Source organism: Leuresthes tenuis, unplaced genomic scaffold (genome assembly GCF_036924035.1).
Source record: "Leuresthes tenuis unplaced genomic scaffold, fLeuTen1.0.hap1 SCAF_6, whole genome shotgun sequence".
In the NCBI taxonomy this organism is placed as follows: domain Eukaryota; kingdom Metazoa; phylum Chordata; class Actinopteri; order Atheriniformes; family Atherinopsidae; genus Leuresthes; species Leuresthes tenuis.
Genome location: NW_027325360.1, coordinates 718,062 through 742,891, shown reverse-complemented (window position 1 = coordinate 742,891; position 24,830 = coordinate 718,062). Strand labels below are relative to the sequence as shown.

The following is a 24,830-nucleotide window of genomic DNA, read 5'->3' as shown; positions in this document are numbered from 1 at the left end:
AATATCAAACAGTATCGGGAAATATGGCTCCTGATCAGCTTGTATTGATCATAAATCTGCCGTCATGCTGATCAATAAGCTGCAGTCCGCTGCTTCAGACTCAAATCTGAGTTATTTTTCAACTCGACGTCACACCCGAACTAATCCCGTCATGATTTCGTCACTTTCCTGATGTTTCCGCTGACTGAACAAACTCACCTGCTGGTCATGGAGCTCTCTGCCTCCGGCGGCTGCGGGTTCCTCATCGACTCGCTGCTCTCGCTCAGGCCGCCCAGGGCGCTCCTCTCGCGGACAGAGTCTCCGGAGCTCAACCCGGGCGGCGGCAGCGGCTGCTCGGCGCCTCCTTCCCCGCGGAGGGAGCCCGTTCCCCGGCTGGAGTGTCCGCTGCTGCCCGGTCCGATGCAGCCCCGCTCCGCCTGCTCATCCTTCCTGATCCGGGACATCTTAGCGGACCGTCGGTCCTGCTCTGACCCGGGACAGCCCGAAACACGAGCCGAGCCGTTCCGATGTGGACCGGATGAAAGTCTCAGCAGCGCGTCTCGTGACGGCGAGAAAAGAGGTAAAATAAAGAGTTAAAGTTCAGAAAAAGATGAGTTTTTCTCACAGTTTGAACTGATTTTAGTTTTATTAACTTCATTTTATCAATTAAACAGAACCTTTAAATATAAAACTGAGCATCTTTTAGAGAATTAATATTTTATTATTGATATTCATAATATTGATGATAATAATACTTGTTTTTGATTGATTTTAAGGAATAAACTCAATTTGTTGCTTAAAAACTGTGTTTGTGTTTCTTTGCTTTTGATGATTTGAGGAAAAAAGCAGAAATTTCTCATTGATTATTGATCAGAAACAGAATTCTTAAACATTTGTTTCAGAAATTTTTCTTTTAATCAGATTTAAATGAAGAAAAATCACCTGAATGGAAAGAGACCCGATCTCTGATGATTAATCATTGATTAAGTATTGATCTGTGGAATCACTGATCAATCATTTATGGATCATGATCCACACATTTTTCAGCATTTTCTGACATCTCACTCATTGATTTATTGATTATCACTAATTGATTTATTGATTATCACTCATTGATTTATTGATTATCACTAATTGATTTATTGATTATCACTCATTGATTTATTGATTATCACTAATTGATTTATTGATTTTCCCTGAAACAAATTAACTGAATGTTTTTACACATCTGAGGAGAAGTTAAATGAATTCATTGATTTTCAGCGATGAGGTCGATTCTCTCTCCTTGTTTCTGTTTCCATGGCGATCTGAGCCCAGAAACAGCTCAAAAGAATCAAAATAAATAGGTTTAAAAAAGTAATTCAATGAGGTTCAGATGAACATCAGAAATCTTTGCTCCGACTGCGGAATGATCAGAAGTGCGCGGGTATGGAAGGCAGAGAGGGTCAAAATTCTCTTCCAACCGAACACGAATCACACCTCAAAACGCGTAAAATTTACCCGATTTTTCTCAGTTAATCATTGATCACATTGATCACTGAGTTTTAGTAATAATCCTGAGAACCATGAGGGAGACGTGGGGGGGGGGGGGGGCTTCATGTTTAATTCTCAGGATCAGTGCAGAAATACGACTGAAAGGACGACTTTGGTCTAAGTTTCGATGATCAGTCACAGAAACTTTGAACTTTGAGTTTTAGGGACTCTTTTCTCTTATTAGCAAACCTTAAAAAAAGAAGAGATGGCGCTAACCGCCTCCCGTACAGGAACACTTCTGATCAGCTAACCAATCAGAGATCAGACCATTTAAACTGTCCGGCTGAACATGAGGACTTTGGGCCCAGAGCTCAGTCCTCGGGAACTTTTTGAATTAATATTTTGGTTAAATTCGGATTTTGTCTCAATAAAAACTGCTGAAGTTAAAAAGTTCTTTCAAAACTGAACAAACCGATGAGTTCCCGCAGCTTCCAGTCAGAGTCCGTTTGGTTCTGTCTCCAAACTCGGCTGACCGGCTCATGTGATGTCATGTCTGCCTGCCAATCACTCAGGCGGCAGCTCGGAGCCCGCGGCGCCGCGGCTCAAAAAGCCTCGAAAGGCGCGGACGGCGTTCAGCGACCAGCAGCTGTCCAGGCTGGAGAGAAGCTTCCAGAAGCAGAAGTACCTGAGCGTCCAGGACCGCATGGAGCTGGCTGCCTGCCTGCAGCTCAGCGACACCCAGGTGAAGACCTGGTACCAGAACCGCAGGTAAACCCTCGCAGGTGCAGGTAAACCCTCGCAGGTGCAGGTAAACCCTCACGGGTGCAGGTAAACCCTCACAGGTGCAGGTAAACCCTCACAGGTGCAGGTAAACCCTCACAGGTGCAGGTAAACCCTCACAGGTGCAGGTAAACCCTCACAGGTGCAGGTAAACCCTCACAGGTGCAGGTAAACCCTCGCAGGTGCAGGTAAACCCTCGCAGGTGCAGGTAAACCCTCGCAGGTGCAGGTAATCCCTCGCAGGTGCAGGTAAACCCTCGCAGGTGCAGGTAAACCCTCACAGGTGCAGGTAAACCCTCACGGCCGCAGGTAAACCCTCACGGCCGCAGGTAAACCCTCACGGCCGCAGGTAAACCCTCACAGGTGCAGGTAAACCCTCACGGCCTCAGGTAAACCCTCACGGCCGCAGGTAAACCCTCACAGGTGCAGGTAAACCCTCGCAGGTGCAGGTAAACCCTCACAGGTGCAGGTAAACCCTCACAGGTGCAGGTAAACCCTCACGGCCGCAGGTAAACCCTCGCAGGTGCAGGTAAACCCTCGCAGGTGCAGGTAAACCCTCACAGGTGCAGGTAAACCCTCACGGCCGCAGGTAAACCCTCGCAGGTGCAGGTAAACCCTCACAGGTGCAGGTAAACCCTCACAGGTGCAGGTAAACCCTCACAGGTGCAGGTAAACCCTCACAGGTGCAGGTAAACCCTCGCAGGTGCAGGTAAACCCTCGCAGGTGCAGGTAAACCCTCGCAGGTGCAGGTAAACCCTCGCAGGTGCAGGTAAACCCTCACAGGTGCAGGTAAACCCTCGCAGGTGCAGGTAAACCCTCACGGCCGCAGGTAAACCCTCACAGGTGCAGGTAAACCCTCACAGGTGCAGGTAAACCCTCACAGCCGCAGGTAAACCCTCGCGGCGCAGGTAAACCCTCACGGGTGCAGGTAAACCCTCACAGGTGCAGGTAAACCCTCACAGCCGCAGGTAAACCCTCACAGGCGCAGGTAAACCCTCACAGGTGCAGGTAAACCCTCACAGGTGCAGGTAAACCCTCACAGGTGCAGGTAAACCCTCACAGGTGCAGGTAAACCCTCACAGGTGCAGGTAAACCCTCGCAGGTGCAGGTAAACCCTCACAGGTGCAGGTAAACCCTCGCAGGTGCAGGTAAACCCTCACAGGTGCAGGTAAACCCTCGCAGGTGCAGGTAAACCCTCACGGCCGCAGGTAAACCCTCGCAGGTGCAGGTAAACCCTCGCAGGCGCAGGTAAACCCTCGCAGGTGCAGGTAAACCCTCGCAGGTGCAGGTAAACCCTCACGGCCGCAGGTAAACCCTCGCAGGTGCAGGTAAACCCTCGCAGGTGCAGGTAAACCCTCGCAGGTGCAGGTAAACCCTCGCAGGTGCAGGTAAACCCTCGCAGGTGCAGGTAAACCCTCACAGGTGCAGGTAAACCCTCACAGGTGCAGGTAAACCCTCGCAGGTGCAGGTAAACCCTCACAGGTGCAGGTAAACCCTCGCAGGCGCAGGTAAACCCTCGCAGGCGCAGGTAAACCCTCGCAGGCGCAGGTAAACCCTCGCAGGCGCAGGTAAACCCTCACAGGCGCAGGTAAACCCTCGCAGGCGCAGGTAAACCCTCGCAGGTGCAGGTAAACCCTCACGGCCGCAGGTAAACCCTCGCAGGTGCAGGTAAACCCTCGCAGGTGCAGGTAAACCCTCACGGCTGCAGGTAAACCCTCACAGGTGCAGGTAAACCCTCACGGCCGCAGGTAAACCCTCACAGGTGCAGGTAAACCCTCACAGGTGCAGGTCCCAGGACAGCAGGAGCCTCTCAGAGTCAGGGAAGGATCCTTAGTGGCGATTTTTCATAAAAGGCAAGGACTCAACCCGGGCCAAGGTGGTGCAGCAGGAAGGTGGGCGGAGGTTTGAGCAGAATGAGACTAAATTTAGGTTTTATTGGTCTCATATTGAATTTGCTGTGGTCATAAAGGTGTTAGCATCACAGGTGTTAGCATCACAGGTGTTAGCAGCACAGGTGTTAGCATCACAGGTGTTAGCATCACAGGTGTTAGCCTCACAGGTGTTAGCATCACAGGTGTTAGCAGCACAGGTGTTAGCCTCACAGGTGTTAGCATCACAGGTGTTAGCCTCACAGGTGTTAGCATCACAGGTGTTAGCAGCACAGGTGTTAGCCTCACAGGTGTTAGCAGCACAGGTGTTAGCATCACAGGTGTTAGCAGCACAGGTGTTAGCATCACAGGTGTTAGCAGCACAGGTGTTAGCATCACAGGTGTTAGCATCACAGGTGTTAGCCTCACAGGTGTTAGCATCACAGGTGTTAGCAGCACAGGTGTTAGCCTCACAGGTGTTAGCAGCACAGGTGTTAGCATCACAGGTGTTAGCAGCACAGGTGTTAGCATCACAGGTGTTAGCAGCACAGGTGTTAGCATCACAGGTGTTAGCAGCACAGCAGAAGTTACTGGTTGTTAGTTAGTGTCGGGGGTAACTGACGGTGACCTATGACCTTTGGTTGTGTGTTTTCTGAATGAAAGACTCTTTCTTAGCCTACAAAGAACAGCTTGCAGTCGGTCCATCCTACGAGTGAAGCATCCCTGACTTTGAGAAGCAGCTCAGATGTAATCAGAAGTCCTGTGGTTCAGCTGAATCTCCTGTTTATCTCACTGGAAAACATCATGAAGCAAAGATGGAGGGATAGCTTCATAAGGACGACTCAGCTGTGATGTGCAGCTCTGAACCTGCAGATGTTCAACAGATATTATTGGTCTGATAGTTCAAAATCATTACGTCTGAATTTGAATATCGACCCATAGAAACCATCCAAAGTCCAAAAGAAGCCAATTCTGTGGCTAATCCAGCTGAAACATTAGCTAACTCAGCTCAGCTGGCTCACTGACTCACCCCCAATATGTTCTGTGGTGTGTCAGTGTGGAGGAAATGTTCTGCATGTCTGTTACACTTTTATTCACCTTGGATAACCTCGGAGTCTGTGAGAATGCTGAATACTGACGCTTTGTGTTCCCCATCAGGACCAAGTGGAAGCGGCAGTCGGCTGCAGGTTTGGAGCTTCTGGCTGCAGCTGGCAGGATGTTCTTACCTTCGTACTTCCTGTGCCCCCCTGCCCTGGCCTCTGTGGAGCCCTACCTGTACCAAGGCCACCCCACGGCCCTGCCTCTGCTGCCCTTCCTCCTCACCCACAGGGACCCCCACTGAGGGGAGAGCAGCTGCAGCTCGTCAACTCTTAACGTTCAGGAAGTTTTCTGAAAGCTTGGCTGAGGGTGGAACTCTGAGTCTGAGTCTTCACCAACAGGTTTGATTCCAGGCCTTTTTCTCTGCGCCTGCCGGTATTAAACAGCACTAAAAATGACCTGAGTGGAAAAGGTCCAGTGGATCACAGCAAGAATCGGTTAAAAGAACAGACAACGAGACAAAAACTGGAAAAATCTGTCGGCTTCGAAGCACAAACTTTTCTCCTAATGTGACACCTTTGAGTTTTTAAGATTTTCATGAATAAATAATAAAAATTAAATGTTTATTTGTACTTTTTGTGTTTTCATGAAGAATGAAAATGAAGAAACTGAAAGATTTCCAGGATCGGTTCAGCTGCTGCTCTGAATGTTTTCACCCTTTAACCTGACATGTTTTTGGATGAGAAAATATATAAATATATATATATTTAATTTAGAAAAGCATTCTCGAGAATATGATGGCTGCCTTCCATGAAACATAAACCTGACAAACTTAGCATATTAGTGATTAGCAGCATCATCGATTAGCATGTAAACAATATAAACAAACACAAACCCGTTGGTCGCATTAACTCAGAGGATAGTTAGAAAGAATCATCTGGCAGGACTTTGAGTTCTTTTAAACCCACTTTAACTGTATGAATTAACAAAAAAATCTATTATCAAATGTGATAAAGTCCTTTATCTTGGTCAAAATGATTCTGCTTAAACTTTCTACCTGCCACTGATGTATCTTACCTGCTATAGACAGTTTGGAGAATCAGAAGAATTTAGAACATGCATGCTAAGGAGCTAAAGCTAAAGCGCTAAAGAGTTAAAACTAAAGAGCTAAAGCCTAAGGAGCTAAAGCTAAAGAACTACAGTCTAAATACTAAAGCTAAATAGCTAAAGCTAAAGTGCTAAAGAGTTAAAACTAAAGAGCTAAAGCCTAAGGAGCTAAAGCTAAAGAACTACAGCCTAAGTGCTAAGGCTAAATAGCTAAAGCTAAAGTGCTAAAGCTAAAGAGTTAAAACTAAAGAGCTAAAGCCTAAGGAAGTAAAGCTAAAGAACTACAGTCTAAGTACTAAAGCTAAAGTGCTAAAGAGTTAAAACTAAAGAGCTAAAGCCTAAGGAGCTAAAGCTAAAGAACTACAGCCTAAATGCTAAAGCTAAATAGCTAAAGCTAAAGTGCTAAAGCTAAAGAGTTAAAACTAAAGAGCTAAAGCCTAAGGAGCTAAAGCTAAACAGCTAAAGCCTAAGTGCTAAGGCTAAACAGCTAAAGTGCTAAAGCTAAAGCTAAAAACTACTCAATGAGGCCTCCAGAGTAGCATATATTTCACCAAATAAAACTTAAACCTCTAAAGTTTAGTTTTAGTTGTGCATCATGTGGTTCAGTGTATTCTTGCTGATTTGAAGGTGAGCTGATCAGAGTTATTCTGACCCCCATGGCAGCTTCTTGGTTTGGTCCATGAATGAAATCATTGTAGCAAAGCTGTTTCTGCAGCGATTTAATGGGGGACTCGTGCCTGGTGGGGGGAGTCAGGCCTGGTGGGGGGAGTCAGGCCTGGTGGGGGGAGTCAGGCCTGGTGGGGGGAGTCGGGCCTGGTGGTCCATCTCTGGCAGAGAAGAGTTGGCAGGACGCTGGTTTGTTCTGATGTGGAGAACACTAACTAACCACTCTAACACTAACTAACCACTCTAACACTAACCAACCACTCTAACACTAACTAACCACTCCAACACTAACTAACCACTGTAACACTAACTAATCACTCTAACACTAACTAACCACTCCAACACTAACTAACCACTCTAACACTAACAACCACTCTAACACTAACTAACCACTAACACTAACTAACCACTCCAACACTAACTAACCACTCTAACACTAACTAACCACTGTAACACTAACTAATCACTCTAACACTAACTAACCACTCCAACACTAACTAACCACTCTAACACTAACAACCACTCTAACACTAACTAACCACTAACACTAACTAACCACTCCAACACTAACTAACCACTCTAACACTAACTAACCACTCTAACGCTAACCAACCACTCTAACACTAACTAACCACTCTAACACTAACTAACCACTAACACTAACTAACCACTCTTACACTAACTAACCACTAACTAACCACTCTAACACTAACTAACCACTAACACTAACTAACCACTCTTACACTAACTAACCACTAACTAACCACTCTAACGCTAACCAACCACTAACACTAACTAACCACTCTTACACTAACTAACCACTAACTAACCACTCCAACACTAACTAACCACTAACACTAACTAACCACTCTAACCGTTCTAACCTCCCGCTTTGCCTCGAGTTCCTTAATAAACGGTTTATTTCACCACAGATGAACTCTGACCTCATCCTGGCTAAACGAGTCTGTCTCAGCTCGGTCTGTCAGCTGAGGCTCAGAGGCAGCTCGCTGAGTTCAGCTCGCTGAGTTCAGCTCGCTGAGTCACAGCCGCCGGGTTCTGGCCTCTTTCAGGTTGATTAAGGACCGTTTTAGCTGAGATCCTTTCAGGAGGGTCATGGTGCCGGAGCAGGACGCTCCGAGACGATTAGCGTCACCTCCAGGCAGACGGCCTCAGCTTATCATCTCTGAGCTACTTTTACCACCGACGGCTTTTCTTCTTCTTTCTGCTCAGATCGGTTCAGTGAGCGGAAAGAAGCGATGAAAGGATTTAAGCAGCCAGATTTAAACGGATAAACAGCATGAGAACAACAGGATGTTTCAGGTGGTCCCGATGGAATAAAAACTGAGCTTTTCTGGTTCTGAAGAAGGAAGAAAAAGATCTGAAAATCTGATCAAAATGTTTGAGAAAATACATTTTAATATAACCACTAAATCATTATTAGTATATTAATATTAATATTAATATATAACATATTAATATATAATCTGCAGTAGCAGAAACCAAACGGGACACAGATTCAGCATCATCCCTCATGTCTCCCCCCCGGGGAGGTTGATCTAAAGTGCCTGAGGCATGAAACCCCCCCCCCCCGGTGCAGAGGTGCAGGTAACAGACTGAGGACAAAGGCCCCCCCCCCCCCCCCCCCGGACCCCTGCTGTGCATCAAGCCCCTGACTGTAGTTCTGCTTCATCAGCAGTTTTTACAGCAGCTCATTTATTTTCTCACAAACAGAATGTTTTCAGAGCCGCTCAGAAGCATCGAGCTGCACCCCCCCCCCCGCAGACACACCTTACCTGCACCTTAGAAGCAGGTTTAGTTCCATTAGTTAGAAGCTTTCAGTAGAATCTTTATTTATTTTTTAGATCAAGGTTCTGTTGTTAAAATCTGGACGAAGGACATTTTATTTTTTATTTTTCAGTAATTCTCAAAGTCGCTCCACAAACAGAAACCAGTCGACAGATTTAATGAGTCATGGCGCAGCGCCACAAGCCCCGCCCATTAGTCCCGCCCATAAGCCCCGCCCATTAGTCCCGTCCATAAAGCCCCGCCCATTAGCCCCGCCCACCTCTGGTGTCAGAGGCCCTGACCCCTTCCTGGGGTCAAATATTCCCTCATTTTTTGGGTCTTTGTGCTTCTTCCTTAAAAAGAAATCCAGCTTTTCTCGGGTCGAACACAAACTTCCTCTTTAAGCTGCAGCAGCTGCAGGTTTCAGCCTGAAGTTCCCCGTCCCACAGAATAAAACGTGTCCCTCTGCAGCTACTCGTCCGCTGACTGACTCAACTTCTTCTTCTTCTTCTTCTTCTTCCTCGCAGCGTCTCCGCCCTCCAGCCCGCTGGAGAACTCGGACCGGAACAGCCGGGCCTCCCTCTGACCGGGATGAAACCTGCGGAGGAATCTGTTAAAGTTTAAGACATCCAACACAGGAAGGACTTCTTCTGCAGGATGAACCTGAAAAGAACAGATTAATCAGCCGAGAGTCGCATGAAGTAAAGAACTGGGCTGTTTTTATAGTTTTAAATGTTCAGTTTGTCCTGTTTTAGAGACGATGGACGGCGTGTTTAAGGTGCAATTCCACTGATGACCACCAGGGGCTGGCCCCAAAAAAAGCATCCTTTCCCGCCTGGGGGCGGGGCTTAACAAACTGGACCTGCAGGTGTCTGATGCACGCAGGAAGAGCTGCTCACCTCTTCTGGTTCTTGACGGGACTCCCAGACGGCTTCTTTGGCTCCTTGCTCTTGGTCCTGTGGCCCGAGGCGGAGGCCAGGCCCCGGGGAGCGTCTCTCAGGCCGAAGCTCTTGGCGGCGTGGCCCAGGTGGACGGAGCGGATGTGGAAGATGTGCTTGAGGTGAGTGGGGTAGGTGGTGTACGCCCGCAGGTACGACTGCAGCGCTGATGACATCACAGAGGCCGGTCAGCCAATCACACAGCTTCATGATGCGAACGGTCACATGATGCACGTACCTTTCTTGGCGGCCTGCAGCGACTCAGCGTCTGAGTGGACCGAGTTCTCGAACTCCGTCTGGAGGACGGTGGCGCGTTCACGGACCTCCTGCTCCAGGGCTTTGGATGAACTCTGATGGGACAAAAGTTCCCTCAAAGTGTCACTAAAAGAAGCTCAAAGACCTCATCAAAGCGCCCAGAACGCCTTCAGAGAGCAGAAGAACCACACTTTAACCCAGAAAACCTCCTGAAAGACAACTGGAACCGCCCTCAGAGAGCAGAAGAACCACACTTTAACCCAGAAAACCTCCTGAAAGACGACTGGAACCGCCCTCAGAGAGCAGAAGAACCACCCTTTAACCCAGAAAACCTCCTGAAAGACGACTGGAACCGCCTTCAGAGAGCAGAAGAACCACACTTTAACCCAGAAAACCTCCCGAAAGACGACTGGAACCGCCTTCAGAGAGCAGAAGAACCACACTTTAACCCAGAAAACCTCCCGAAAGACGACTGGAACCGCCCTCAGAGAGCAGAAGAACCACACTTTAACCCAGAAAACCTCCCGAAAGACGACTGGAACCGCCTTCAGAGAGCAGAAGAACCACACTTTAACCCAGAAAACCTCCTGAAAGACGACTGGAACCGCCTTCAGAGAGCAGAAGAACCACACTTTAACCCAGAAAACCTCCTGAAAGACGACTGGAACCGCCTTCAGAGAGCAGAAGAACCACACTTTAACCCAGAAAACCTCCTGAAAGACGACTGGAACCGCCTTCAGAGAGCAGAAGAACCACACTTTAACCCAGAAAACCTCCCGAAAGACGACTGGAACCGCCTTCAGAGAGCAGAAGAACCACACTTTAACCCAGAAAACCTCCGGAAAGACGACTGGAACCGCCTTCAGAGAGCAGAAGAACCACACTTTAACCCAGAAAACCTCCTGAAAGACGACTGGAACCGCCCTCAGAGAGCAGAAGAACCACACTTTAACCCAGAAAACCTCCTGAAAGACGACTGGAACCGCCTTCAGAGAGCAGAAGAACCACACTTTAACCCAGAAAACCTCCAGAAAGACGACTGGAACCGCCTTCAGAGAGCAGAAGAACCACACTTTAACCCAGAAAACCTCCTGAAAGACGACTGGAACCGCCTTCAGAGAGCAGAAGAACCACACTTTAACCCAGAAAACCTCCTGAAAGACGACTGGAACCGCCCTCAGAGAGCAGAAGAACCACACTTTAACCCAGAAAACCTCCTGAAAGACGACTGGAACCGCCCTCAGAGAGCAGAAGAACCACACTTTAACCCAGAAAACCTCCCGAAAGACGACTGGAAACGCCTTCAGAGAGCAGAAGAACCACACTTTAACCCAGAAAACCTCCCGAAAGACGACTGGAAACGCCTTCAGAGAGCAGAAGAACCACACTTTAACCCAGAAAACCTCCTGAAAGACGACTGGAACCGCCTTCAGAGAGCAGAAGAACCACACTTTAACCCAGAAAACCTCCCGAAAGACGACTGGAACCGCCTTCAGAGAGCAGAAGAACCACACTTTAACCCAGAAAACCTCCCGAAAGACGACTGGAAACGCCTTCAGAGAGCAGAAGAACCACACTTTAACCCAGAAAACCTCCTGAAAGACGACTGGAACCGCCCTCAGAGAGCAGAAGAACCACACTTTAACCCAGAAAACCTCCTGAAAGACGACTGGAACCGCCTTCAGAGAGCAGAAGAACCACACTTTAACCCAGAAAACCTCCTGAAAGACGACTGGAACCGCCTTCAGAGAGCAGAAGAACCACACTTTAACCCAGAAAACCTCCTGAAAGACGACTGGAACCGCCTTCAGAGAGCAGAAGAACCACACTTTAACCCAGAAAACCTCCTGAAAGACGACTGGAACCGCCTTCAGAGAGCAGAAGAACCACACTTTAACCCAGAAAACCTCCTGAAAGACGACTGGAACCGCCCTCAGAGAGCAGAAGAACCACACTTTAACCCAGAAAACCTCCTGAAAGACGACTGGAACCGCCCTCAGAGAGCAGAAGAACCACACTTTAACCCAGAAAACCTCCTGAAAGACGACTGGAACCGCCTTCAGAGAGCAGAAGAACCACACTTTAACCCAGAAAACCTCCTGAAAGACGACTGGAACCGCCTTCAGAGAGCAGAAGAACCACACTTTAACCCAGAAAACCTCCTGAAAGACGACTGGAACCGCTTTCAGAGAGCAGAAGAACCACACTTTAACCCAGAAAACCTCCTGAAAGACGACTGGAACCGCCCTCAGAGAGCAGAAGAACCACACTTTAACCCAGAAAACCTCCTGAAAGACGACTGGAACCGCCTTCAGAGAGCAGAAGAACCACACTTTAACCCAGAAAACCTCCTGAAAGAGGACTGGAACCGCCTTCAGAGAGCAGAAGAACCACACTTTAACCCAGAAAACCTCCTGAAAGACGACTGGAACCGCCTTCAGAGAGCAGAAGAACCACACTTTAACCCAGAAAACCTCCCGAAAGACGACTGGAACCGCCCTCAGAGAGCAGAAGAACCACACTTTAACCCAGAAAACCTCCCGAAAGACGACTGGAACCGCCCTCAGAGAGCAGAAGAACCACACTTTAACCCAGAAAACCTCCCGAAAGACGACTGGAACCGCCTTCAGAGAGCAGAAGAACCACACTTTAACCCAGAAAACCTCCTGAAAGACGACTGGAACCGCCTTCAGAGAGCAGAAGAACCACACTTTAACCCAGAAAACCTCCTGAAAGACGACTGGAACCGCCTTCAGAGAGCAGAAGAACCACACTTTAACCCAGAAAACCTCCTGAAAGACGACTGGAACCGCCTTCAGAGAGCAGAAGAACCACACTTTAACCCAGAAAACCTCCTGAAAGACGACTGGAACCGCCTTCAGAGAGCAGAAGAACCACACTTTAACCCAGAAAACCTCCTGAAAGACGACTGGAACCGCCCTCAGAGAGCAGAAGAACCACACTTTAACCCAGAAAACCTCCTGAAAGACGACTGGAACCGCCCTCAGAGAGCAGAAGAACCACACTTTAACCCAGAAAACCTCCTGAAAGACGACTGGAACCGCCTTCAGAGAGCAGAAGAACCACACTTTAACCCAGAAAACCTCCTGAAAGACGACTGGAACCGCCTTCAGAGAGCAGAAGAACCACACTTTAACCCAGAAAACCTCCTGAAAGACGACTGGAACCGCCCTCAGAGAGCAGAAGAACCACACTTTAACCCAGAAAACCTCCTGAAAGACGACTGGAACCGCCCTCAGAGAGCAGAAGAACCACACTTTAACCCAGAAAACCTCCTGAAAGACGACTGGAACCGCCCTCAGAGAGCAGAAGAACCACACTTTAACCCAGAAAACCTCCTGAAAGACGACTGGAAACGCCTTCAGAGAGCAGAAGAACCACACTTTAACCCAGAAAACCTCCTGAAAGACGACTGGAACCGCCCTCAGAGAGCAGAAGAACCACACTTTAACCCAGAAAACCTCCTGAAAGAGGACTGGAACCGCCTTCAGAGAGCAGAAGAACCACACTTTAACCCAGAAAACCTCCTGAAAGACGACTGGAACCGCCTTCAGAGAGCAGAAGAACCACACTTTAACCCAGAAAACCTCCCGAAAGACGACTGGAACCGCCTTCAGAGAGCAGAAGAACCACACTTTAACCCAGAAAACCTCCCGAAAGACGACTGGAACCGCCCTCAGAGAGCAGAAGAACCACACTTTAACCCAGAAAACCTCCCGAAAGACGACTGGAACCGCCCTCAGAGAGCAGAAGAACCACACTTTAACCCAGAAAACCTCCTGAAAGACGACTGGAACCGCCCTCAGAGAGCAGAAGAACCACACTTTAACCCAGAAAACCTCCTGAAAGACGACTGGAACCGCCCTCAGAGAGCAGAAGAACCACACTTTAACCCAGAAAACCTCCTGAAAGACGACTGGAACCGCCTTCAGAGAGCAGAAGAACCACACTTTAACCCAGAAAACCTCCTGAAAGACGACTGGAACCGCCTTCAGAGAGCAGAAGAACCACACTTTAACCCAGAAAACCTCCAGAAAGACGACTGGAACCGCCCTCAGAGAGCAGAAGAACCACACTTTAACCCAGAAAACCTCCTGAAAGACGACTGGAACCGCCTTCAGAGAGCAGAAGAACCACACTTTAACCCAGAAAACCTCCTGAAAGACGACTGGAACCGCCTTCAGAGAGCAGAAGAACCACACTTTAACCCAGAAAACCTCCTGAAAGACGACTGGAACCGCCTTCAGAGAGCAGAAGAACCACACTTTAACCCAGAAAACCTCCAGAAAGACGACTGGAACCGCCCTCAGAGAGCAGAAGAACCACACTTTAACCCAGAAAACCTCCTGAAAGACGACTGGAACCGCCTTCAGAGAGCAGAAGAACCACACTTTAACCCAGAAAACCTCCCGAAAGACGACTGGAACCGCCTTCAGAGAGCAGAAGAACCACACTTTAACCCAGAAAACCTCCCGAAAGACGACTGGAACCGCCTTCAGAGAGCAGAAGAACCACACTTTAACCCAGAAAACCTCCTGAAAGACGACTGGAACCGCCTTCAGAGAGCAGAAGAACCACACTTTAACCCAGAAAACCTCCTGAAAGACGACTGGAACCGCCTTCAGAGAGCAGAAGAACCACACTTTAACCCAGAAAACCTCCTGAAAGACGACTGGAACCGCCTTCAGAGAGCAGAAGAACCACACTTTAACCCAGAAAACCTCCTGAAAGACGACTGGAACCGCCTTCAGAGAGCAGAAGAACCACACTTTAACCCAGAAAACCTCCTGAAAGACGACTGGAACCGCCCTCAGAGAGCAGAAGAACCACACTTTAACCCAGAAAACCTCCTGAAAGACGACTGGAACCGCCTTCAGAGAGCAGAAGAACCACACTTTAACCCAGAAAACCTCCCGAAAGACGACTGGAACCGCCCTCAGAGAGCAGAAGAACCACACTTTAACCCAGAAAACCTCCTGAAAGACGACTGGAACCGCCTTCAGAGAGCAGAAGAACCACACTTTAACCCAGAAAACCTCCCGAAAGACGACTGGAACCGCCTTCACAGAGCAGAAGAACCACACTTTAACCCAGAAAACCTCCTGAAAGACGACTGGAACCGCCTTCAGAGAGCAGAAGAACCACACTTTAACCCAGAAAACCTCCTGAAAGACGACTGGAACCGCCTTCAGAGAGCAGAAGAACCACACTTTAACCCAGAAAACCTCCTGAAAGACGACTGGAACCGCCCTCAGAGAGCAGAAGAACCACACTTTAACCCAGAAAACCTCCTGAAAGACGACTGGAACCGCCTTCAGAGAGCAGAAGAACCACACTTTAACCCAGAAAACCTCCTGAAAGACGACTGGAACCGCCCTCAGAGAGCAGAAGAACCACACTTTAACCCAGAAAACCTCCTGAAAGACGACTGGAACCGCCTTCAGAGAGCAGAAGAACCACACTTTAACCCAGAAAACCTCCTGAAAGACGACTGGAACCGCCCTCAGAGAGCAGAAGAACCACACTTTAACCCAGAAAACCTCCTGAAAGACGACTGGAACCGCCCTCAGAGAGCAGAAGAACCACACTTTAACCCAGAAAACCTCCCGAAAGACGACTGGAACCGCCCTCAGAGAGCAGAAGAACCACACTTTAACCCAGAAAACCTCCTGAAAGACGACTGGAACCCCCTTCAGAACCTCAGAGACGCCTCCATGACAGAAGACAGTTTTCTTCTCGGTCAGTCAGCAAACAGAAAGTGCTGCTAAAACGAAATGTTTGACAGATCCCAACAAACTGCTCAGCAGGAGGAAACAGCAGGAAGCAGCATCAGAGGAGGAAGAAGGGAGGCTGCTGACTCCCAGGAGAGTCCACTTTAAAGCCGAAATGCTTCCTGATTTACACCCAAACTCAGCTGAATAATAAGCAGAATTTATCCTTTAAAGCTGGAAGATGGACGCATGAAAGAGCAGAAAAACTACTGATGTTTCCGCTTCCATGTTGGATTCATCTGCTTAGTGATGGTCATCAGAACCTGAGGCCCAGCATCACAAACACCGGGGGGGGGGCACTGAACCCACGGCTTCTGGAAACCAGCGTTCAACAGATGTTTTAAATAAAGGTTCATACAAATCAGTGTGCTGAATCTGACAGTCTCAGAGTTTCACTGCCAGCATCAGACCATCGCAGGTCAGGTGATGTAAAAACCAACAGACAGCTTTCTCCGTCACTTCTGTGATTCTAACCTTTGTTTCAGCAGAACTCAGACCAACGGCAGGTGGGTTCAGCCCTAGTTTCTGTGCCACGGGTTAAAGAAAAAACATCCATCCGATACCTCTCATCTGAGGTGAAAAAACAACCACAATACAGTAAAAACAGCTCGATGCTGAGCCATTAACCAGCCCATTAACCAGCCCACTAACCAGCCCATTAACCAGTCCATTAACCAGCCCACTAACCAGCACATTAACCAGCCCACTAACCAGCCCATTAACCAGCCCACTAACCAGCCCACTAACCAGCCCATTAACCAGCCCACTAACCAGCCCATTAACCAGCCCACTAACCAGCCCACTAACCAGCACATTAACCAGCCCATTAACCAGCCCACTAACCAGCCCATTAACCAGCCCACTAACCTGCCCACTAACCAGCATATTAACCAGCACATTAACCAGCCCACTAACCAGACCATTAACCAGCCCACTAACCAGCACATTAACCAGCCCACTAACCAGCACATTAACCAGCCCATTAACCAGCCCACTGACCAGCCCACTAACCAGCCCACTAACCAGCCCATTAACCAGCCCATTAACCAGCCCACTAACCAGCCCACTAACCAGCCCACTAACCAGCACATTAACCAGCCCATTAACCAGCCCACTAACCAGCACATTAACCAGCCCACACATGGGTCAGTGACCCAAACAAGCTAAGGGTGAACCGTCTTTCAACCACTCATCAACTGGCTTCCAACTAAAGAAGCCTTTAGGGTGAGAAGAAATCCAGCTGCTCTGTTCAAGCTCTGAGGACAGCCCCATTAATCCTTCTTCTGCTACCTAAAAACCTCTGAAACCCCTGAAAAACCCAAAGAAGTAACACAGAGTAACAAAACCCACTGAAAGGTCAGGACAAGGGTCAAAGAATCCCTGGAACAAGGCTAACTTCAAGGACCCCGGTGTTCAAAAGGCCCCCAAAAGGCCTGAAGCAAAAAGGTTAAGTTAAAAGTTAAGTTAAAAGTAGATTAAAGTCAAAGGTAAAAGTGACCCGATGATCTTGAGGATTTCCTTTTAACCTCCCCTGAAACTCTAAAATGCTTTAAAAAAGCCTGATAAAAACCGTGGAACCACCTCACAGATCCCGTTAGTCTCTGAAGGACGGCGGCGACCTACCTTACTGTGGTACTTGCCCCGCCCCTTGTAGGTGTCGTCCATCATCAGACTGGATAAGATCTCCTGTAACTTCATGTCTGACAGGCTGAAGCAGAAGAAACCAGCTGTCAGTCACAGCCATGGCCCCAGCTGTCAGTGGGGGGGCTACATGCTACAGGGGGCAGCCGTCAGTCAACAAACCTGATGTTGTGATTGGCCAGCTCGCTGATGAAGGCCATCTCAGCAGGGGTGAGGAAGAGGAGGCTGCTTCCTCTTTCTCCAATTCGAGCCGTCCGACCGACCCGGTGAACGTACTCAGCTGCTGATGTGGGAGGAGTGTACTGGAAGCACAAATGATGCTTCATCTGTAGCCTGAGGCACGCCTGGACCAGGTAACCCACGACAACCCAACCCCAACTTTAAGATATTCTTAAACTTTAACTTAATAGAATCATATGGTCCATAATTATCATACAATAAGTCTTATTTTTTCATACAACCCAGTAAGCTGCTGGTGTTTCCACATCCTGACTGAACTTTATATTTACCTGAATGATCCAGGTGACCTGAGGAAGGTCCAGGCCTCTGGCTGCTACATCCTGAAACAGATATCCCACATTTACCTCCACAGAGCGACCGCTGTGCACACCTTACAGCCACAGCCCCGCCCAGTTGGTGGGATTATGTCCTGAATCAGAACAGAAACACCTGAACTAAAGACAGAGCTGATCTCTGCTGAGGTTCGCTGCACTTTGACAAAGTTCATGTTGTATGATCTGAACTGAAGGCTGATAAATCTGGAGCCAGTCTGGCTTTGCGCCGCGGCGTTTCATCAGGTGAACGCTGAGGCTCCTCCTTCAGTGGAACTTACTGACCGTACACAGCAGGACTCCAGAACGAGACGCCGAAAACTGCTGAAAGACCTCCGAGCGCTCCTGGAGGAGGAAACCAACAGTCTGAGAACTCAACCAATCAGCAGCAGCCAAATGATGGCAGCAGGCGGCAGCGTTACCTCCTGCTTCATGTTGCCATGTAAACGCAGAAAACTGAGGCTGTGATTGGCTGACGGCCCGGAGAGGACGGAGGTGAACAGCGAGTGGAAGAACTCAGTCGCCTCGCAGCTCGAGACAAAGACGATGATCTTGTTGTTCTGAGAAAACTGAAACAGCAATCTGTCAGGTCACCATGGTGATCATTTATCCACTTACTTTTTTATGTTTTTATGGTTTTATGGGGTTTGTTTCACTGTTCTTCACCTTGCATTTGTCCAGTATGAAGGCAGCCAAGCAGACCAGTCTGACCTTACTGGGAACCACCACCACAAACTGCTTCAGAGCCTCCGGGACAGCAAAACTCTCTGATTGGCTGGCTGCTTTGGGGTCAGAGGTTACTGTTGTGGAGGTGTTGAGGTCAGAGGAGGGAGCACCAGAAACATGGATGCTGACTGGGTCCTTTAAACAGACATCTGCTAATCGAGTCACACCTGAAACAAAAAGTGAATGTCATGGTGTTTAACTGGTTCTTCTGTATGGAAACACTGCCCCCTACAGGCAGAACCTACGGACACACTGCCCCCTACAGGCAGAACCTACGGAAACACTGCCCCCTACAGGCAGAACCTACGGAAACACTGCCCCCTACAGGCAGAACCTACGGAAACACTGTCCCCTACATGCAGAATCTACGGAAACACTGCCCCCTACAGGCAGAACCTACGGAAACACTGCCCCCTACAGGCAGAACCTACGGACACACTGCCCCCTACAGGCAGAACCTACGGAAACACTGCCCCCTACAGGCAGAACCTACGGAAACACTGCCCCCTACAGGCAGAACCTACGGAAACACTGTCCCCTACATGCAGAATCTACGGAAACACTGCCCCCTACAGGCAGAACCTACGGAAACACTGCCCCCTACAGGCAGAACCTACGGAAACACTGTCCCCTACATGCAGAACCTACGGAAACACTGTCCCCTACATGCAGAATCTACGGAAACACTGCCCCCTACAGGCAGAATCTACGAAAACACTGCCCCCTACAGGCAGAACCTACGGAAACACTGCCCCCTACAGGTATAAACTATGGAAACACTGCCCCCTACAGGCAGAACCTACGGAAACACTGCCCCCTACATGCAGAACCTATGGAAACACTGCCCCCTACAGGCAGAACCTACGGAAACACTGCCCCCTACAGGCAGAACCTACGGAAACACTGCCCCCTACAGGTATAAACTACGGAAACACTGCCCCCTACAGGCAGAACCTACGGAAACACTGCCCCCTACTGGTATAAACTACGGAAACACTGCCCCCCACAGGCAGAACCTACGGAAACACTGCCCCCTACAGGCAGAACCTACGGAAACACTGCCCCCTACAGGTATAAACTACGGAAACACTGCTCCCTACAGGCAGAACCTACGGAAACACTGCCCCCTACTGGTATAAACTACGGAAACACTGCCCCCTACAGGCAGAACCTACGGAAACACTGCCCCCTACAGGTATAAACTACGGAAACACTGCCCCCTACAGGCAGAACCTACGGAAACACTGCCACCTACAGGCAGAACCTACGGACACACTGCCCCCTACAGGCAGAACCTACGGAAACACTGTCCCCTACATGCAGAATCTACGAAAAACACTGCCCCCTACAGGCATAAACTATGGAAACACTGCCCCCTACAGGCAGAACCTACGGAAACACTGCCCCCTACAGGCAGAACCTACGGAAACACTGCCCCCTACATGCAGAACCTATGGAAACACTGCCCCCTACAGGCAGAACCTACGGAAACACTGCCCCCTACATGCAGAACCTATGGAAACACTGCCCCCTACATGCAGAACCTATGGAAACACTGCCCCCTACAGGCAGAACCTACGGAAACACTGCCCCCTACAGGCAGAACCCATGGAAACACTGCCCCCTACAGGCAGAACCTACGGAAACACTGCCCCCTACATGCAGAACCTATGGAAACACTGCCCCCTACAGGCAGAACCTACGGAAACACTGCCCCCTACATGCAGAACCTATGGAAACACTGCCCCCTACATGCAGAACCTATGGAAACACTGCCCCCTACAGGCAGAACCTACGGAAACACTGCCCCCTACAGGCAGAACCCATGGAAACACTGCCCCCTACAGGAAGAACCCACGGAAACGCTGCCGCCTATAGGCAGAGACAGGAACTACTTGGATGTCTAAGCCATGGGTCATTACGTGGGGGCTGTGTTTGGTTCTCAGCACTGAAGTATATTCTGTGCTTACTGTTGGTCAGTGTTGCAGAGAGCAGGACGTTCTGCCGATCCGGTCCTGTAGAGTTCAGACTGTTTAATATGACGGTCAGATCCTTCTCAAAGCCCAGGTCCAGCGTCCTGCAGGCAGATGTGAGTCAGTCCAAAAGGGTTAACCTCAGTTTCACAGCCAAACTCAACGTGTCAACATCTGTGATAATAAGTCTAACTGCTGTCAACTAACAAGGAGACACCAGAAGTTACCTGTCGGCCTCGTCCAGAACCAGCCAGCGGACGGCGCTGAAGGCGATGCTCAGAGTGTTTTTGATGTGATCAACCAGACGTCCAGGAGTCGACACGAGGATGTTGATTCCTTTTCGAATCCTGAAGTGAGAGAATACTTTACAGGATGTTCACACGGTTCCCAGTCAATCAGTTTCTATCAGCTGGAGTCAGAGCAGAAATACTTTAAACCCACGTTTCCACCCATCAAAGCTGGATGTGAGTAAATGCAGTAAAACACACGGTGGAACCTTTCTGGCTTTCTTCCACACATAAACCACATGTGGAAGTGGACCACCTTTAAACGGAGCTTTGTGAGCAGATGTTTGATGCCGTCCAGGTGCAGAAAACACAGATTACGCTTTAGTTGTCATGAAGAAAGTAAAGTTTTACAGATCAGAAGCTTTTGATCGTCACACGTCGAGGAGCCGTAATTTAGAGCAAAAGTCAGTGAATAAAATACAAACAGGAGCCTCGAGTTTAAAAGAGAGAACAGAACAAGTAAAAACGGCTGTGATACCTGGCCTTCTCCGCTTTCCTCTTCTCTCCTCCCATCAGCACACCTGGGACGATCCAGGTGAACGGCTGCAGCGACAGAAATACAACTTCATGTTGGAGGTCGGCTAACACTGAGCTGTGAGCTCAGGCCGGTCATCACGGGCAAAAACCACATTACTCCATCAGCAGAAAAGGACCAAATGAAGATTCATTCATCAGTTTTATCCTTCTTGGCTGATAAATTCCACTCAGGAGGTGATTCATGTCATTTTGGTCTTTGTAATAAAAGTTTTAGTGGATTGAATCACATGGACTTTATCTACGGTAACAACACCGTTTTTAACCAGGAAAACATTGTTCAGTTTGGGGCTCCTTTGACCTCTGGCTGTTTGATTGTACTTGCTTTGCATTTACCTGCTGCGCTGAAGCAGGATTCAGGAGGAAGACAAACATTCAGGAAAGTGTTTCACTGGAGGCAGAGTTAGCATCAAGAAGGGGGAACGTTAAATGTGAAGAAATCTGTTTTACCAGAGCTGCAGGTGACTGATTACCTTCAGAAGCTTCTGGAAGGTCTGGAAGGTCTGCTGAGCGAGCTGATAACAGCAGAGTGGATCAGTCAGGCAGGAAGATGAAGCCACAAAGAAGCAGTTTTAAATGTGCAACAGGCCGAACCTCTCTGGTGGGGACGATGACGAGCGCCAGAGGACCGTCGGATCTGCTGACCTTGGGCTGAATGTTCTGCAGACTCTGAACCAGCGGGACGGCGTAGGACAGAGTCTTACCTGCAGACACAGAGCCAACACTCACTGCCTGGCTTCAAACCTGACGTCACGGTTTCTTTATTTTGCCAGTTTTCGGCAGACATTTTGTCTCTGAAACAGGGTGCAGGACAGAATTAAGACCCCTGTTAAACCGGTCGAGGGGATTTTGTTCCCAAAGGTGGCTCCTGATGTCAGAGCTGGTAACTGAAAAGGAAAAAACCATCCACCAGTGTCTCTAATTTTTACTTCAGCCCATTCAGACGGGACCGCCAGCTGCCACCGTCATGAGCGTTTAAAGCTACGCTGGGTACTGAGGTCAGTCTGCAGCTACATATACTAACTAACATACTAACCCTAACCCTACATATAAGCCACAAAGTTAGGAAGCAGTAAGGCTCACAGCTGATGTTTCTAAACAGGAAACACCAGAGGAGTGTTGCAGTGGGACAGCCGTAAGGCAGAAGTGTAAGTCAGCGTTAACCTGTAACCCACTGGGACAAATGCTAACTCACCTGGTAATTAGCATGCTGTGGCTAGTACCTAGCATGCTGAGGATAGCAGCCACGTCTGTCAGCTACTGTTCATAATACTGTTTTTGGCCAGATTAGTGCCAGAATTTATTTCTTTTGAACATTTGTTTAAGGCTTGAAGATAAATGACTTTAGTTGCATCCATTGTCCATGTAGCAGCTAGCATCACAGTTAACAACAGTAACCAACGGCAACCGAGGTGGAGCAGCTGTATCTGCAGCTGGAGCTCATCAATACTGAGGAACAAATGCTTACACCTGAGCTGTGGGCCAATCAGGAGCCACCTGTGAACAGGTGATGTGTCTCACCTGAACCCGTCTGGGATCGAACCACCGCGTCGTGTCCTGACAGGAGAGCCGGGATCGTCTGCTTCTGAACGCTGAACACACACACATGCACAAAATCAGAGTGTGAACTCGTCTTCTTTCACTGTGGGGACTCCTGCTGACCACATGGATTAATCCCCAGATTACAGAGTCGGTTTAGCTGCTAAAGCTTCCAAAAGTGTTCGAATGACTGAATCTGTGGGGCCAGAAACCTGTGAACCGACCGATTCTGGAGCAGTGAGTCCCCATAACACCGGTCAGCTGGTTATGTGTGTGTGGACTGACCTGGTCAGAGTGGAAACGTTTAGGACTTTGTTCAGTGTCGCCACCTGGTGGACAGAAACAGCCAATCAGAACGCAGCTCGTTTACTTTCCGTTTCTCACAATAAAGCAGTCGATTGATCTTCAACGTTTTACCAGGTGAGGGTGCAGCTGGAGGTCTGAGAACGAGTCGGAGGTGAAAATCTTCTCCTTCACCTGGGAGACCGGTGGCCTGAAGGGGGCGACAGGAGTTAGAACAGGATGAGCGGAGCTCCACTAATCAATCAGTGAATCATCAGCTTCCTGCTGGCTGAGCCAATCAGAGCACACCTGTGGATGTCGGGGATGTCGGGGTTGTGTTTGAACAGAGAGGAAGTCTTGATGCCGCCGCCGCGGCCCATTTCCTTCACCGCATCCTTCTTCTTCTTCTGTGGTGTCTGGTCTGTTGCTTCAGGGGGCGGAGCCTGAATAAAACATTTATTTTTCTTCTGAGAGTTCACCTGGAGGTCTGCAGGAGGCTCCTCCTCCTCTTCCTCCTCTGTGTGAGGAGGAGGAGTTCTCCTCCGCTTTAAGGAGCCTCCCGTCTCCTCCAAGGAGCTCAGCTTCCTCTTCTTCTTCTGAAAATCAGACAAACATCAAACAAACAGCCCGAGTGCGTTCACCACTGTGCGTACGTGCGTGCGTACGTGCACTCACTGAGGCCCATCTCTGCTGAGTCGTCAGACGATTCTTCCTGTTGGAGGATGATGAAGAAGAACCGTTGCTGCAGATGTTCAGACACAGCTGCTCATCTGCTGATGACATCATCGACACGCCTGAAAAAGTTTCAGATTTTGAGTTGAGCTCAGATTTAACAGCAGCTCAACGTGCACGTGAGGTTTTATTCCTGTGAAACTACATCCCTCAGCAGCACGTGCACCTCCTGCACGTCACAGGACAACACAAACACGGCGCAGGACAACGCGTTATTTGTGGGAGCGGAGCAGCACCTGAGCAGGTGTTCGGGGTTCTTCAACAGATTATTTTACTCGAGCTTCACTGTCACGCGGGACATGAAACTTTTGGCTGCGGATGAAAGAAGCTCCACGGTGTTAAACTACAAACCAAACACGTGCGTTTGTGCACGTGTGCGGGTCCCAGTGGAAGCTAAAGCTAGCCTGAAGCTAACAGCAGCCGCTTCCGGTCTTTAAAAACTTTTCAGAAACATATGAAACACAAATTAAAAACAGAAAATCACTGAAGTAAAAACTCACCGTAAAACTATCCGGACACACACGCGTGGGAACTTCTTCCGGCTACGTCACTGAAGCCCCGCCCCGTGAACGGCTGACGTTGCAGTCATGCGCAGTAGTTCCAGGTCTTCATTTAAAGGATTTAAGGTCGATTCAAGACAGAAATACCCGCTGAGACTGTGGCCAAGAGCCGTAATCACTGTTTTCAGGTTAAAAGTCTTATTTACGACATTTTCATCAAGATATTTCCAGGCATAAATACATTTTCAGTCTAAAGATGACTGGACCCGGTCCAGAACAGAAACTCAAGCATTATGAGACCAAAACTGAGACTGAAGATAATCTGGATCCTGTGTGGTTCAGCAGTGAACTGGACCGCTTAGCTTCCTGTTGTCAGCAGGAGGAG

The 24,830-nt window shown here is 48.9% G+C and overlaps 2 protein-coding genes across 4 annotated transcripts; one reads left to right on the top strand and one right to left on the bottom strand.

Moving 5' to 3' along the window:
- The first annotated feature begins 171 nt into the window (after positions 1-171).
- barhl1a (BarH-like homeobox 1a) lies at positions 172-5,441 on the top strand. Its single transcript, XM_072386873.1, has 3 exons — positions 172-559; positions 2,025-2,220; positions 5,258-5,441. Exons 1-3 carry the CDS (start codon positions 172-174, stop codon positions 5,439-5,441), a joined length of 768 nt encoding a protein of 255 aa, XP_072242974.1.
- Positions 5,442-8,972: 3,531 nt separating this feature from the next.
- Positions 8,973-24,502, bottom strand: ddx31 (DEAD (Asp-Glu-Ala-Asp) box polypeptide 31). Of its 3 annotated transcripts, XM_072387126.1 has the most exons (21): positions 24,446-24,502; positions 23,889-24,007; positions 23,693-23,809; positions 23,523-23,656; positions 23,349-23,424; positions 23,217-23,260; positions 22,914-22,984; positions 21,987-22,096; positions 21,866-21,907; positions 21,337-21,401; positions 20,799-20,918; positions 20,569-20,675; positions 18,539-18,765; positions 18,295-18,441; positions 18,158-18,217; positions 17,831-17,881; positions 17,484-17,623; positions 17,304-17,388; positions 9,872-9,983; positions 9,595-9,799; positions 8,973-9,293 (listed from the first exon to the last, which is right to left on the bottom strand). In XM_072387126.1, the coding sequence occupies exons 2-21, from the start codon at positions 23,997-23,999 to the stop codon at positions 9,167-9,169; spliced, it is 2,151 nt and encodes a 716-aa protein (XP_072243227.1). In that variant the 5' UTR covers positions 24,000-24,007; positions 24,446-24,502; the 3' UTR covers positions 8,973-9,166. The 3 variants fall into 3 exon arrangements, with proteins under 3 accessions (XP_072243227.1, XP_072243225.1, XP_072243226.1); XM_072387124.1 differs by having other exon boundaries at positions 23,523-23,809; XM_072387125.1 differs by having other exon boundaries at positions 23,523-23,806.
- Between the last annotated feature and the right edge of the window lie 328 nt (positions 24,503-24,830).